General features: G+C 41.2%; 1 protein-coding gene across 2 annotated transcripts in view; it reads left to right on the top strand.

The window, feature by feature from the left end:
* pcdh11 (protocadherin 11) overlaps positions 1 to 15,005 on the top strand; it is a 117,087-nt gene that overhangs the window by 10,179 nt on the left and 91,903 nt on the right. Inside the window, exon 3 of one of the 2 annotated variants that reach the window (XM_041944402.1) lies at positions 3,638 to 3,721. The exons of the other annotated variant lie outside the window; for it this stretch is intronic. Coding sequence (XP_041800336.1) covers positions 3,638 to 3,721 — 84 coding nt within the window. Of the gene's footprint in view, positions 1 to 3,637; positions 3,722 to 15,005 lie in introns of those variants that run through there. 2 annotated transcript variants of the gene reach the window in all.

Genomic DNA, 15,005 nt, shown 5'->3' with positions numbered 1-15,005 from the left:
GAAGGGGGTCACAGGGATCAAGGTGATGCACAGCCTTGAGACCAATATACTTAAACACCAAGGGAGCAGTAGTCCATAAAAAAGCCTGCCAGGCTGACGTTGCATTTAGCCCATAAATGCTCTACCTTAATGACCCCAATTATTGTTATAAATGGCATATGTAGATACATATTCTTTGAATTAGCTTACATAGGAGAGGATGTCATGACATGACAACAAAGGTTTGCTGCTGTAATGTGTTGTAGTTTGTGTCAGAGAGCACACTGAAGATCTTTGCATCTAATACATGACAGAGTATGTGCATGTCGATGTTTGACCCGCTATCAGTAGCACAATGGAACTAATCAAGGCTGACTAGTGTCTGCATGGGGTAGCAAATTACTCATACTGATATGTGTGTATTCATAGTTTTCACCTAGTGTCACACATCCAGGTGAATTTGCTGGCTTTTTCTACCTTTTTTTGCTGCCTTTCTTTCTTTCTTTTTCATTTTGTTTCTTTTCAGATTTCTTCAGGGTTTGGTTGTCGCTTGGTTGCACTGGCTTTCATTTTTGTTACTGTTTTGATCATAATTATCACAACTGCCATTCATCCAATTCTGGGTCAATTTCATGATATTGCATCAATAATTGATTTTGTTTGATGAGGTGCTTCCTTTTGTTTGTGTCTAGCCTCATGTTGCACACAGTTTTCAGATCTTTGGTTCATTTCTGCCTTTTTGCTCCCAGTAAGCTTCTGAGTGACATCTCGCAAGCATTAAAATTCCTTATGACATAGTTTTGGTAAATGACTGTTGATCCCGCGAAGTATTGTGCTTAGGATAATTTATGAAGACACCCACACAGATTTGATAGTCATTCCCTTCAACCACCTTTTATTTAAAACCCTGGTTAAAAGCTATGCTCTGCCATGGTACATTATACATAAGCCTACTACATGCCCTTGGTACCGACGATTTAATTCATAATGTGTTTATACGACACACTGAAGAGTTGTCAGGATGATTTTCCCGTGTAACTGCTAGTGACTGCTCTGAAATATGCAGAAACATTCAGTCAGTGTTCTACAATTTGGAATTATTATCCGTCATGAATTTTATGCATCAAGAATTTAAATTGATTTTCACTTATGTTGCTGATCAGAGAGGAGTATTTTGGTCAGAATAATTTAAAATCAATGAATATATGATTTAGCAAATGTCCTTCCAAATCGCCAGGCTCTGTTTGTGTCAGATTATTTATGTATATATTCATTTCTCTTAGAGAGGTCAGGTACAATCTGGATAACAATCTCATATTTCGGTGTCCCATGCTCCCAGAATTTGGAATATTATCAAGAAAAAAAATCTGTCCTCATTGGTTCTACTCAGCAACCGTATCTTCAGTGATGTTAAGCGGATAATACATCAAAAATTTCTGTCCCCTTGAGCAATTGACAAGTGATGCCTCCCACTTTAGACGTTAGATTTCCCACCAGTTTTAAGTGTGCTTATTTAAAGCCTGTGTCATGGAAAAAATAGCATGAAGCTTCGCCTGATGAGAATCGGTGGCTGCAAAGGTTAATTAAATGCACTAAAGGGTTAATCACTCGTAATACAGTATGATTAAAATCACTGTAATTAGGTTTCGAATGAGGCTGATAAGAAAGAGGAAAAAAGGCAGCCATCCTTTAAGATTATCAGTGATGCCACGTGCTATCCTTGGGTGAGTCACGTCCTCAGGATCTGAAATGACGGGACAATAAATGACCAGCTGTCCTGTTTGTTGAAGCCCTATTATAAATTCATCTCTGTTTGATTTCATCTGTGTGCTTCTTTATAGAAAATCTATTGTCAAAGTCTACAGAAGAAGACTTAAAAACAGCACATTTTCAAACAGTGGCATTGCTTTAATCCGAGGAGGCAAAAAAAAGAGAATATTTTGAGTGCTCTAGAATTTAAGATCATTTCAGGTGTGACTATCCAAACTAAAAGTCCGTCAGTGTTAGCTACCCAGTCTCTCTTGAGCCTAAACCTAATACCAGAAGTCCAAGAGGAAAGATCACAGGCAGGTTGTCGAGGTTTCCTTTTTTGTTCATCAAAGTGACAGATGGTGCTTTACAGTGATCTCTCGTTGCCCCCCACTCTCCCGCACACCTAAAGCGGCTGAAAATAAAGCAGAGGCAAAAAAAACCCACCCATGGAATAACAATGGGGCGGGACGCAGGAGGAGATGATTATGGTTTAAGGTCACCAGAACGTTTTCAGGGACTTTACAGATGTAGCTGATAAAGAGCAAAGCTTGTAAAAATACTTCAGAGACTACAGATTTGTGCCACCATATGGCTTCATTATGCAGCGAGAGCCGTATTTGCAAATGCTTCCTCCCCTCCCTTCTCTTCTCAGTTTTTACGCATCTCATCATTTTCTTTTAACCCCTACCCCATGATATTAGAGGTCAATCTGCCTCCAGTGATGAGGAGCTCTTGTGAGAGTATGTGCTTTAGCGGAGGCAGATCAAATGAGTACCACCCTGCTTGAGTGATCTCAGACATCACCATGAATATGCAGCGAATAAAAAGGCTAATACATTCTTTTGTTTGGCCCATAATTCTGGGGCCACGGAGCACGTAGGGTCACATCTTAACGAAACTAACCTCCTATGAGTCAATGTAGGAGAAACTGCTGTTCGTGTTTTCGTAGTATCACATATGCATACATTACAGTTTGATTAAAAAGCCCTGAGACCATAAGACCGCCGTTGTTGTTATGCCTTATTTATAATGCAATTTACGGTCTCATCTTTATAAAAAGATCATATTATGAGTGTATTAGATAACGAGGGCAGCAGTGGACTAAATTTTGCATATCGTCATTTGTTTGTGTGGGTGACGGTATGGGCCTTTCACACTAGCCACCCATGGTCTGATGACAAAGCGCTTGTGCTGACTCATAGGCTGCACAGCCATGGGGTAGAAGCCACGATTTTAAAAGGCTAACTAGGCTTGTTAATCAAACCTGATGCCAGTATTAAATCCTAGCGACTGATTATGGCTTTATTTTATTTTATTGTCACTGTTTTCATTTTTTTATTTTTTTTTTCGTGTTTCTGTTGAGTCATTGCATCTGTAATCACCGTGCCTTGCTAATGTGAGCACTATCAGGTCAGAATTTTCCTGGCTCAGATATTGGCGGATGTGTTGCTAACCTCCTAAGGAACAGCAAAATGTCATATTCTGTACATATCAGAGGACCCACTGGCAAGGGTCCGAAAGAAAGAGTGGGCCTAAATTGATCCAAATGGCTTTTTGAGGGGAAATGAAGAGTGCTGCACTAGTGTGGTGGGAGACAAAAAGACGAATTGGGAGTGATAATTGGATAAGATTGCATGCTCTGATAAGTACAGGAAAAATGCAAGCTTGTGACACTTGTAGCATTCTTCAAGGAAACCTGACAAGATAATGACTTGATTGCCAGCCGTGCCTTGAAGAATGCTGTTTTTTTTCTTCTTTTTTTTATCTTCTACACTCTCTTCAGAGATTTTTTTTATTCAGTGTTCAGCGTAGCCTCGCACTGATAAGGCTACAGCTTAGGCTGCTCAGAGCTCGATGATATTGTAACTACAATCTCCCTATATCTGTCTGTCTCTCTATATTTCAGGAGACGGCACTGAAACCACCACACTATGGCACACTCTGTGGCACAGGTACAGCTCGCTCCCACAGGATTAAAATCAATCTCTAGCTCCCACTACCTAAAGAGAGAAAAAGAGAGAAAAGAAAATAGAGAGAGAGAGAGAGAGAGAGGGCAGAGGGAGGAAAGAAGGAAGGCGAGAACTGAAGAGGTGAAACAAGTACTTTACTGTCTCTACAGCCTCAAACCCCACCTCTTCATACAGTCGAGAGAAAAGATGAACTTGGAGGGGGAGGGAGGGCGGGAGGGATCTCAGAAAAAGAGAGACACTTCATGTTGCCTGCCTGAATCTTGACAAAGCTCCTCCTGTGAATCTGTTGGAAGTTTGAAATGCTTTATTGAGTCCTATGCTATTACTTACTTGTGTCAGTGAGGATGATACTGTATCCCCTGAACCCTCCTCGAAAAATGTCCCTCTCCAGCACCCACTCTGTAAAATAGGTGTCAAAATACAGTCAGTAGATCTGTAAAGTATGTTTATATGTATGTATGTATATCTATCACAGAGTTGATGGTGTTTATATTTATTGATTCCATTTTTTTTTTTTTTTTTGCTTTGTTTTCAAAACTGCCTGGTGGCCATTTTATTTTCTTACTTTCTGATTTTTGTATTATTTGACGTCGCTCTATCTGGGCGTGCTCATGGAACTAATGACTTCTAATGTATTTATGCTGCAAGGTCTACAACCCGTAGGCTGACGTTAGTATTGAGCCCACATCACAGTGTACCTTTGCTGTCAACTCTCGCCTCTTTCTGCCCCACTTTTGATGCCACTGATAGCACTGTTAGCGAGGAGCGTGGCTAATGTTACAGACATACGCATGGCCCCCACAATACGACCACTTTTGTAGTGCTTTACAACCGTGCTACTGATCGCCATGCTGTTATTACACTGGGAGGAATGGTAGGACAAGTTTAATATGCTGAGCTAAGCCACAATCACAGGGGACTAACTGCTGGGGTTATAATCAAAAGCTGTTTATGTAGGGCAGATTTGAAGAGCACTAAGCCTAACCTTTTGTGTGTTGCTTCCAGTTCGGAAGTGATTTAACCTGTGAGATCCACATTAAAATTACTCCGGATGATAAAAAAAAAAGAAGAATAATCCTCAGGCAGTCTTTAATATGAGTTGGTGGGCTTAAGCAAAAAAAAAAAAAAAAAAAATGACTTGACTTTGTGCACTTATTTACACTGACAAAAGAAATTTTCTGATGAGAGGAACATTGAACACCAAAATGAAAAGGTAATCCAGGCTTCAGTTTGAAAACAGCAATAAGTTAACATTTGGCAGAAAATCCACGACGGTGCACTCACTTCTTCTTAGGGTTTTTGTTCAGAGCATCATTTTGCTTCTACTGTTTCTACACCTATAGAATCATTATGGTACAGTATGTCCTGGCTAGAGTAATTTCTACATTATACACCAGTAACTGGCTTGATGGGTTAGCAGCATTGTTGTTCAATAGTCCTGTTAATTGGTAAGATAACGATTGCTTTGATAGGTAAGGCCTAAACGGCACCTACAGTACATACATATAACCATAGAATTAGACTCGTTAAAATGGACATAGCCTGTGTATTCATTAGGAAATGTACAGATGGACTGGACCAGAGGCTGTTTCCCCTCTCGTGAGAGACTATATATAGTTCATGAAATTACTGCACGGACCGGAAGACTTTTTGATTTAAGTCCAGTCTGAATATGTCATGCTTCTGCAGACTATGTCTATTTTAAAGCTTTTAATTTTATGTGTGTTGCCTCTTTGTGAGGCAGGTTGTTATTATTGAAGGAGGTTATATTCATGTAATTATGGTATCAAATGTATTCACTACTGCGTAGGAGCCACAGTATGAAATATACATAGCATCCTAGCACTGTGTAATGATTAGATTTGCCTGATCTTTGGGGAAAAGAAAAAAAAATATCATACATGGGGAGAGCTTTTGTCCTTGTAAGGGAGACAGACAACCTCACTTTTATTCAATGTGAAGTACAATATGCACCTTACATGATCTTTGTAATTGACTTTGATTTGCCAGTGTGGAGAAAACTGTAAATGTTTTGTTTATGTATGTGTGCGCTTCTGAAATTTATTAAAGTCTTTTGCATTGTATTGCATATTTTGACGACTCTTCTTATTCATTGTTTTTGCGCATCCAACATTAGGCTGCATCACTCAGATCAGTTTTCTGCACACTATACTGTATCTGCTTTGTGAGAAGACTAAAATGAGGCGAAACACACGCTGGAGAATAATCATTTGTTTTTCTCATACACAGTTCGCCAGCAGCATACAGTACATGTCAAACAGGCTGTGGCCTGCAGACGTATGTGTGGCTGTGTTGGTTTGGACACCATTAACTGTCTCATTTCAGCCATAGAAATACTGTGCACACCTCCTTTCTTCTACATTTTGCAACAATATAGCACTTAACTAGGAGGAAGAAATGTGGTAGATATACATCGCTCATTAGGAACAGATTACAGATAAAAAGTTATGGAAATTTAGTGGGAGCACTTCCTTTGAAGTGCACAGACAGCAACCAGCAGAATAGAAGCTTTTTTTGGAACAACACAACGGTTGTTTTTTTGTTTTTTGTTTTTTTGTTTGCTTCTTTTTTTTTGTTGTTTCTGCTCTCTGAGAGCTGATAATGATGATTTGATAATGATAACCCTGCTATTATGATGTACAGTAGTGCACAAACACAGGGTTTTACACATCTGAGAGGAAGATTGATGCTAGAGGGTACAATAACCACCGCCCTAACATTGTGTTGTGCAGTGTTTATGCCGATTTGATCCAAAAATACAGACTTGAAAGGCATAAAACAAAGCCAGAGTCAAGACAACAGAAAATATTTAATTGCTTATCAAAGTTACTTCATATTTTAAAAGTGAGAAAGAGCTAATCAGTTCCCTCGGGGAAAGTGTCCTCTGTGATTTGAGAAAAACGCTGCACACTCAAGTAGAACGTTCTCATATAGAGAGTGCATAAATGTCAGCTTTCTTTTAATAGATAAATGTAAACCTGCTAAATGCCTTGGTCTTACTTAAAAAACACGGAGCTTGGGCAGATCATAAGGTAGTTGTATCTCTTAGAGCTAGATAGATTATGATTAGATTTTTCGTGTTGTGCATAATTAGGTAATGGAGTGTTTTCAAATGAGCCATAAATAAATAATAAAACAGAAACCTCCAACAAAGCCACAGCATTAATGAGTCTTAACATTTGTGCAGGGAGATAGAGTAGGCGATAAATGGATTTTTCTTCGACTTCGGAGTGCAAAGTCAAAGGTGAGGAAGAAGGGATGGGAGGAAGATTTAGTGGAAGCAGGAGTTGCCGGTCTGGTTTGTAACAGAAAATGTCTTTGGTATGTCTTTGGACCACTTTGTTGTTGCTCCTCTGTTCCCAGAGAAATGTGCAGTTGTTACAGCTCCTTGAAAGCATTTGTGATTTCGGTCCGCTCACATTAAGTGTATTCCCCGTGATTTTTATCATCTATAAAACATCTTTTAAGGGTTGTCCCATGGTTGTATTACAGTATGTCACAGAGGGAAGTGTTTCCAGAGTTTCTTTGCTGACGTATCGATTCATGATTTATGAGGATGCAGTATTCAATTACATCTAACAGGCCAGGAAGCTATATGTATCACATTTGATTACATTTAATGCAATAATACGTCTGCAGATGGAGCAACATACGCAGTACCACACGCTCTCAGACACACACGCAGCATTTCATTGTGCTGTGGTAGTGAGGGCTATCCATGCGGTCTTCCTTAATTGTATCCTTTCCTCTTCTTTAAATTTCTTTATTTCACCATTTCCAGAATGGGTTATACGGCTTGTTCAGTAAAGCTTGTTATATGCAGCAGTCCTGTGTAAAGTAAAAACCTTTAAGAGCCGCTGCAATCAAGCGTAAATGTTTATAATCAGTTATGAATCATAAACTCTAAGATGAACCGGAAACTGCATATAAAGTTTGCCATTCCGGATAAAGCGCACGTGGCTGGTCCAGTGACTTTCCACAACCTTGAGAATACAATCAGTGCAATCAGTACCTCGCCCCTATTATCAGTTCTTTCCCTCTGATGAATGTAACATAAAACTACGTCGTACTCGGCATTCATGTGGATGACATTGCAAAGGAGCTATCAAGATGGCAAATCCTGCATTTCTCTTCACATTACATTGATTTTACAAGTCACTCACATTCTCCCAGATCACAGGCATCTGCTGCAGACAGTATAGAATGACAATTCAGGATTACAGATGGTTTAAAATAAAAAGATCGCTGCAGGTGCTTCCTCTGCTAACTTATCAAAAGCAGTGTGCACTAAGTCATCTGAGCACCACTGTGGGCATTTTTCTCTAAACCTGTATGACAGGAAATCAGTGACTGAAAGCCTGTGTGGATTTGTTTCTTCCTCAACCTCAAGTTGTGAATTTGAGTGGGATAATTCTGGCAGCCATTGGCATCCGCATATAATTCTCACACATGTGTATGTTTTTTAGCGCTGACATCAGATACATAAAGGTGCTTTAACTTGTGTTTTGTACTTTTACTAAAACCAATGCCTCTCATTTAAATGTTCGAATATATCTGCCACAAATGCTCTATGCTTATCATTTAACATCTATGGGGAGGTGCGGGTCAATTAGCCAAGCAGCAAGCAGATTCAGGGTATGATGTGAAGTTTTCCTGAAGCGATACTGACTGTCTGTTTAAGCAGGGGCTATTTATGCATGTGTTGTGCAGTGGTGCAGGAAACAAGAAGATGCTGTATTTCTGTTGCACTCCACTCGAGGCAACACTCCACACAATTGCTGCCAAATCTCTGCCAAACTGAATAATTCAATCATCCCCCATAGCTGCGGTGGTCTAGCTACCTTTGTGTGTGCAACAATCAAATCAGTGTGGAAGCCCGCCGAGTGGTTCTTTCTGAGACACTGAGTAGCTCTACAGCCCGGAGATTGTTTTCATTGAAAACAATTCTGTTGATTAAACGAGGTGTGACTGTGGAGCGGGGATCTGAGGAACATCGATTGCTTGTACAATTGTTTGTTCCTTGTTAAAAGTGTGATCTAAAACAGTAGTTGCTGATAGTGTGCAAAGAGCATATGGTTTGCCGGTGTGCCTGCGAGACAGTTAGCGTGCCTCTGTCTGCTGTACAATACCCCAGGTACAGAAATCCATCATGATCGTCCGTGCAGGATTAATAATGCACTCACGATTGACGCAAATGTTTGGGGACGTCGTTGCTGGTGCTTTGGCGTGCCTTTGTCAGTGCTTGATTGCTTTGTTGAATATATGTTACTGCAGTTGTAACAGTAGGGATAAGGGAGCTCTACAAGTATTGTTTAGGAGACACCCACTATCCCCATTTCCCTCACCCCACCCCTCTTTGAAGTAATCACAAGGTTACAACCTTAGCTTTGCTCATGCAGATTTAACGCTAATCCCTACCCCCCGAACACAAAAACAAATACAGTATAATAAATAGAAGGCAACATTTATTTAGAATTTTAGCTACCAGGTCACTGGTGGTGCATCTGCATTCTGTGGACATCTGCAGCTAAGCTACAGCCACATAGAGGTTGTTTGCATTGCATTGCAATTTGTCCCTCACCGTGCCCTCTTTGAAGCATACAGTGGAAAACCTGTCCAGCAATCTATCATGTTGGCCCTAATAAACGCAGTTTTCAAACCTAGCCACGTCCCACTCTGGGTCATTGTTCAGCACTGTGTGATGCTGCCAATGTTGTGCAAAGCAGAGGCTCTTGTCTGAAGTGTGTTCGGCGCATATCACGAAAAACAAGCATTCCTGAAAGTGTTCTAGCTCAAGAGAATTAACCAGTGTTAACGGCAATGCCATGGCAGGATGCGGTCACTGCATGTTTGCAAGCTGAAGGTAGACGGACTGAAAGGCAACGACTTAAGACATTGTCCAAGGAGGGCCATGTCTGTGTCCTCCTTAATCCTGGTAATCCCTGTTCAGAATTCTTCATTTGCTTTTGTAAAAGAGATTTGGAGATGATAAGATGCTCGTCCGCCTCCTTAGAATAGCTGATAATCTGGTTTGAACAGAGGACTCAGGGGGTATTTAGCCTGCCTTAACATTTGCCCAAGCAGATGGCGCTGACGGGGGAAGGCGCAACCTTAGCCTCCAACCCCCCCTCCCTCTCTGCATGGTCCACTTCGGAAAAAAAGAAAAAAAAAAAAGAACAGTGGGATGATAATCAATGTTGTTTATTTTGCTGCTTGACTCTTTAAGTACTTTCAGACAGATTATAGGCTTTTGCAGGGGATAATCGGGAAACCGCAGACAATTGCCTTTTTCCATCCTGACAGTATCCCCCCACGAATGCGTAAAGAAGGCGATTTAAAGGAGATGCCGACTCTTAATTCCTGATTAGTCCCATTGCAAACCATGTTAAAATTAACTGGACACTGCGCTAATCATTGCACCCTCCTGCTCAGGCGCTGTGGACGCACTGTATCCAGCCATGAGAAGACGTCCCATGAGTGATATCTCCATAAGCACTTGTGTTTGAAACTGCCTGTTCCTCAATGTGATGACACACACACTGCATGAACCCGGAAATCTTCTCCAGGGTAATTGTAACACTTCAGGGCTGAACAGTGAGTGTGCTGACCTCCTCTGACTACAGACGGGGGCAAACTCATTCTTTTCTATATTGCAAAGTAAAACAGACAAAAAAAGGGAAAAGGAAAAAGTAGTTGCTCTTATTTCAGTCGCACGTAGCGTTGACCGTGGCGGAAATCTCTCGTCAGACTCGGCTGTAGATCATTTCACCCTAACAGCTACAAGATGCAGTTTCATGTCTGTTGAGTGACTGCGGCAATGCAATACCTCCGATCTCATGCAGTGTGTGAGCATGACATAAGCCATTAAGTCGTTTATATTGGTTCCCTAAGCCCACCTCTCTAACCTTATGCCTCTGGCAATCTTCTCAGCTCGGACTGGACACCTGCAACAAAAGCATTTCTCTAATGAGATCAGCCCATTAACTAATTAGAGATTCGCATGGCATAAGTAAGATGATTCTGGAAAGGTTTGCGCATACGGAAGGACCGTTTAAACAAAGCATTCGATGCCTCTCCGTCTCTCTTTGACTGTGCAGTTGTGTTCTATAACAGGATATTGTGCATAGCTGTCAGGCTCAATCTGGGCCAGAAACACAAAAGACAAGCAGAGGCCCCGAATGCATCCCGCTCAAACATGTACACAGCGCTAAGTTAATCCACACATACACAATCACATGCCGATTTTCTTTCGGTGCTCTCACTTCATCCAGTGACAAGCAAAAGGCTTCAAAGTGAATGCTTGAAAAATACTCCCCTACAAGCATTTGAGGGAAATGTGAATATCTGATTTCATTCAAAGCAGTTTGTATGAAACCCACGAATGTTATACATTATAATTGGAACTACATCCACAGCTTGATATCTTTGTGTCATACTTGCTATGATTAATTTAGTAATTTCACTTTTTCTTGTCATCAGTGCCGTGCTATGTAAGTGCTTCCTTGTAAAAGAAATACACAGCATGTCACAAGCTTCAGATGTGTATGAAAACGGGTTGCACATCAGCAAAGAGGTATGCATGGTGTCATTAGCAGAGAATAATAGATGGTGAACCACAAAGAGCAAATGCCAGTCAGTGGTAACACACTTCACAGCTCGTAATGGCTTGGGTCTGTACCTGTCGCAATGTTAGGACACCGTTGGCTCTTTGAGTCGAAACCGCAGCATCAACTTACACAGCAAACAAAAGCAAACATCTGTAAGCCTTGAACAAAGTTTCAAGCTAATCACTTTCCTCCTTCAGAAGCAGTGTTGCTTTTTTTTGGATAGTTTGCCTGAATAACATGTTGCTTTTAATATACAGCAGGCAGTAACAGAGAATATCGTCCTAGTGCCTGGGATCATATTCCACAATAAAGTGGAAGGATAGCTCGCGCCAGAAACATGAAAGGGTAATAGAATCAGGGATATTTTGAAGAGTCTTCTTAAATAATGCGTGTGATATTCACTGATGGTCATAAAGAATTTATGTGCATGCAGTCTTCAAAAAGAGCAGCAACTCATTCCCAAGATCAGTCAGACAGATTATTACATGTCATTTTGACAGTTTTTTTGTTGCAGAGGTCTTTGTTGCTTGACTGGTCAGACTGCCATTATGAAGTGATACGGCTTCACGTCATGCTGCGCCATGAATTTTGAGGGAAATTGGCGTTTTTCACACACCCCTTGAGATGCCCCGCCACTCCCTCTTTTTTTTTTTTACACCCCTTTGGAGTTATGGCGTGGTTGTAACTTTCTTTTAAAAGAACTGACTTCATTTACAGTCTCTCCTGATAGATTATTGCACTTTCTCTACTAACTTTTGCAAATAAAACCAATGACACAAGAACCTGACTGCGTTCACAATCATTTTGGTTTAAGGTCTGCCTTTCCGCCAAAATAAGAAGAATGTAGCCAATCCAATGTGATTAAAATAGTTCAGAGGATCAGAACACCTCAATCCCATTTGCCCACAATCACCTATTTTTTTCCCTCTTCTTTTCCCCTTCTTTCTTACTACTTATTTATAACAGCCCATACAGACAAGAGTCTGGATTTCCACTATGTTCTCTCCAAATCAGTTTTTCTCTGCCTGTGTTTTGCTGTGATTGAGGTTACATTCTCTGCTTTCAGCAAGAGAAAAGAGGCAACCATCCTGTTAAATTGCACCCGTATTACAGTCAAATTCACGACGTATATTACCTATGCTCCACACATATAGACAGGCGCTGCTCGTGACGGAGCACATGTGTTCAAGCCCAGAGGTAATGGACAGCACTTCAGTGAATTGTGCCGACCTTATTGTATTGTGTGGATGATTGTGTTATGCTCCCTCAGATAATGACTGTGCCCTACTTTGACTTTGAGGCAGTGACCTGAAATAAGGCGCACAAGTGAAATCCGAGCCTGGATGAACCTGGAAGTGATTAAGGTCACCCAGACACATCGCATTTGTTTGACCCCCCCAAGTGAGTCACATCGACCAATGTCTGCAAATCCTTTGGGAGTCTTTTGTGGGATTCCTTCTCAATGAAAACATACAAACTGCCAGATAACATGTTTGGGAAGAGTACAAGGATGATTAACCACACCTATGAGAACAGGTTCTGATTTTTCATTACTTTATTCCAAGGAAGTCCAAGGAAGTGCATAAAGGCATGTTGTTCCCTCCTTTCCTGACATAAGGTCTTTAGATTTCTGCCACAGATTGTGTTTGTGTAAAAAAAGTGTATTTATTTCTGCACATTATGCCCTGGATGGAACCAGCTCTTGCAGATATGAGCCACAAGACTCATATTTTTACGCTTCAGTTGGCCTGAAATCATGTAATCGATGAATGGTGCCCAGCATGCTGCTACTCATGTGTCCAATATCGCTCTGCACTCGCTGTGGGTGCTGACTGCACAAAGGGAGAGTCACTGAGGTCATTAATAGTTCAATGGCAACTATCAATTGAAGTGCACAGTAATGCAGTGCAATGCCAGTGAGTCAGTGCAATAAGATGAATAAAGAAGTATGCATAGTTTCTTAGGGGATATGCAAATACATCTAAGTACTTGAATATGCATGGCATATAGGGAAAATAAAACACTAAGTGCATGACGCGGAGTGCATCAGAAAAGATGATGCAACACTGAATCCTGGATTCATCTCACATTAAACTCTGGCTCCTTGATACATTATTTAACATGGTGATTGGAGAGGCTGAGTTTCCTAGTCCAGGTCTCATTGACATGATGCATACATCCCTTAATGCTTCGGGGGAAACATGGATAACATGAGATCATGTCTGCCTCTTGAGGGTTGGATGCACTGAGCGGATCTCTGGCTTGTTTTTGTGTCTTGCCATTCTGCTGGGGATCAGTACACAGCTCCTCGCCACAGCCATGACGCTCAGATAAAAATTACTCTTCCTCTGGTGTGCATGTAAATCAGAGTGGGGGAATATAATGAAATAATGAAGTGTGCCTCTGCTTTTTCCAAGAGAGACCGTTGGGACCCGCTATTTTTAGACACAACAAAGAGATTGCCAGGGGTGTCCAGTCTCTCTGGTTAAGTTATGGAGTTTTATCCACTTGTCAATGTATAGCCGCTTGTCTCAGGGCTTAGATACATGCTGGGAAGAAATGGAGGCCAGTGTCTCCCTCCAGACAATGCCAATTAAGCCTCTGTGGGATCCACTGGATGGATGTGTCCAAGCATGGTCATTCTTTCCACCCCAACAGATGATGGACACCGTCAGTGAGATCAAGAGAGCTGGTTTTGAGCTATGTACAGTACGTATCCATTGGCCACATGCATGGTAACCCTGTAAGATGACCCTGCCTGCCAGCAGGAAATGCTTTGTCACACAGACAAATGTGGCAGATGAATACTCAGCATGATCCTGGGGTATTTGTCATCTGGTGTTCTCTTTCTAATGGGTTTACTGCTGATGATCCAGGTCAGGGAAGGACAAAGTGCTCCACACCAAAAGTTAAGAACAGAATCTTAAGAGGGATCACAAGACAAACCCTGACCTCTCGACCTTCCAGATTTCATAGTCTAAATGTTAATCTTGTTCTTGCTGTACCTTTAACCTGAACTCCTAACAAATCTTATCCCTTTTGTTCGTGCTGCTCTTTTTAAATTTCACCAAGGTTGTTACTGTCTACCACAGGACATGCTAGGCTGTCCCTGCTTTTATCACTGAGGACTGTTCAACCATCGATTTATTCAGCTGGAACCGCGTAAGAGATGTATTCCCATAATTTATTGTAACACCATTATCTCCCATATTCGCGATGCAACATTTGACCTTGAAAACGTGAATTTGCAGATGCAGCGAGACTGGATCTTTGCAAAGTCAGATATTTTCTGGCATCCTTGGCAAGGAGGAGGGGGCAGTAATGCTTCCATGTTTGCCTTTTGGAGATAACACCTCAGAGGTCATTTGAATGACTTGGTGTAATGTGGGTCACATAGCCTCAAACGCACTGAGCAACCGACTTCCTGGCATGTGAGATATTTCCTCTCTAGCAGGTTTTTATTATATGACTGTTGCTGGTTGCTTATGTAGGCCTATGTATGATCACTCTGTAGACTATTTCCAGAGTGCAGGGCCACACATATGGGGATGGGTGATAACACAAGGGCCAACCTGCACACATCAGGTTGGTTCAGTGTGGAAGTTATGTGTGGATGTCTGTTCTCCTTCCATAAGATTTCTCATATTAAAAAAAAAAAAAAAAAAGCTGTATGTCA

The sequence above is a fragment of the Chelmon rostratus genome, chromosome 9, assembly GCF_017976325.1.
Source record: "Chelmon rostratus isolate fCheRos1 chromosome 9, fCheRos1.pri, whole genome shotgun sequence".
Lineage (NCBI taxonomy): Eukaryota > Metazoa > Chordata > Actinopteri > Chaetodontiformes > Chaetodontidae > Chelmon > Chelmon rostratus.
Note: the sequence above shows the minus strand (reverse complement) of the source record. Positions and strands in the feature narration are given on the sequence as shown.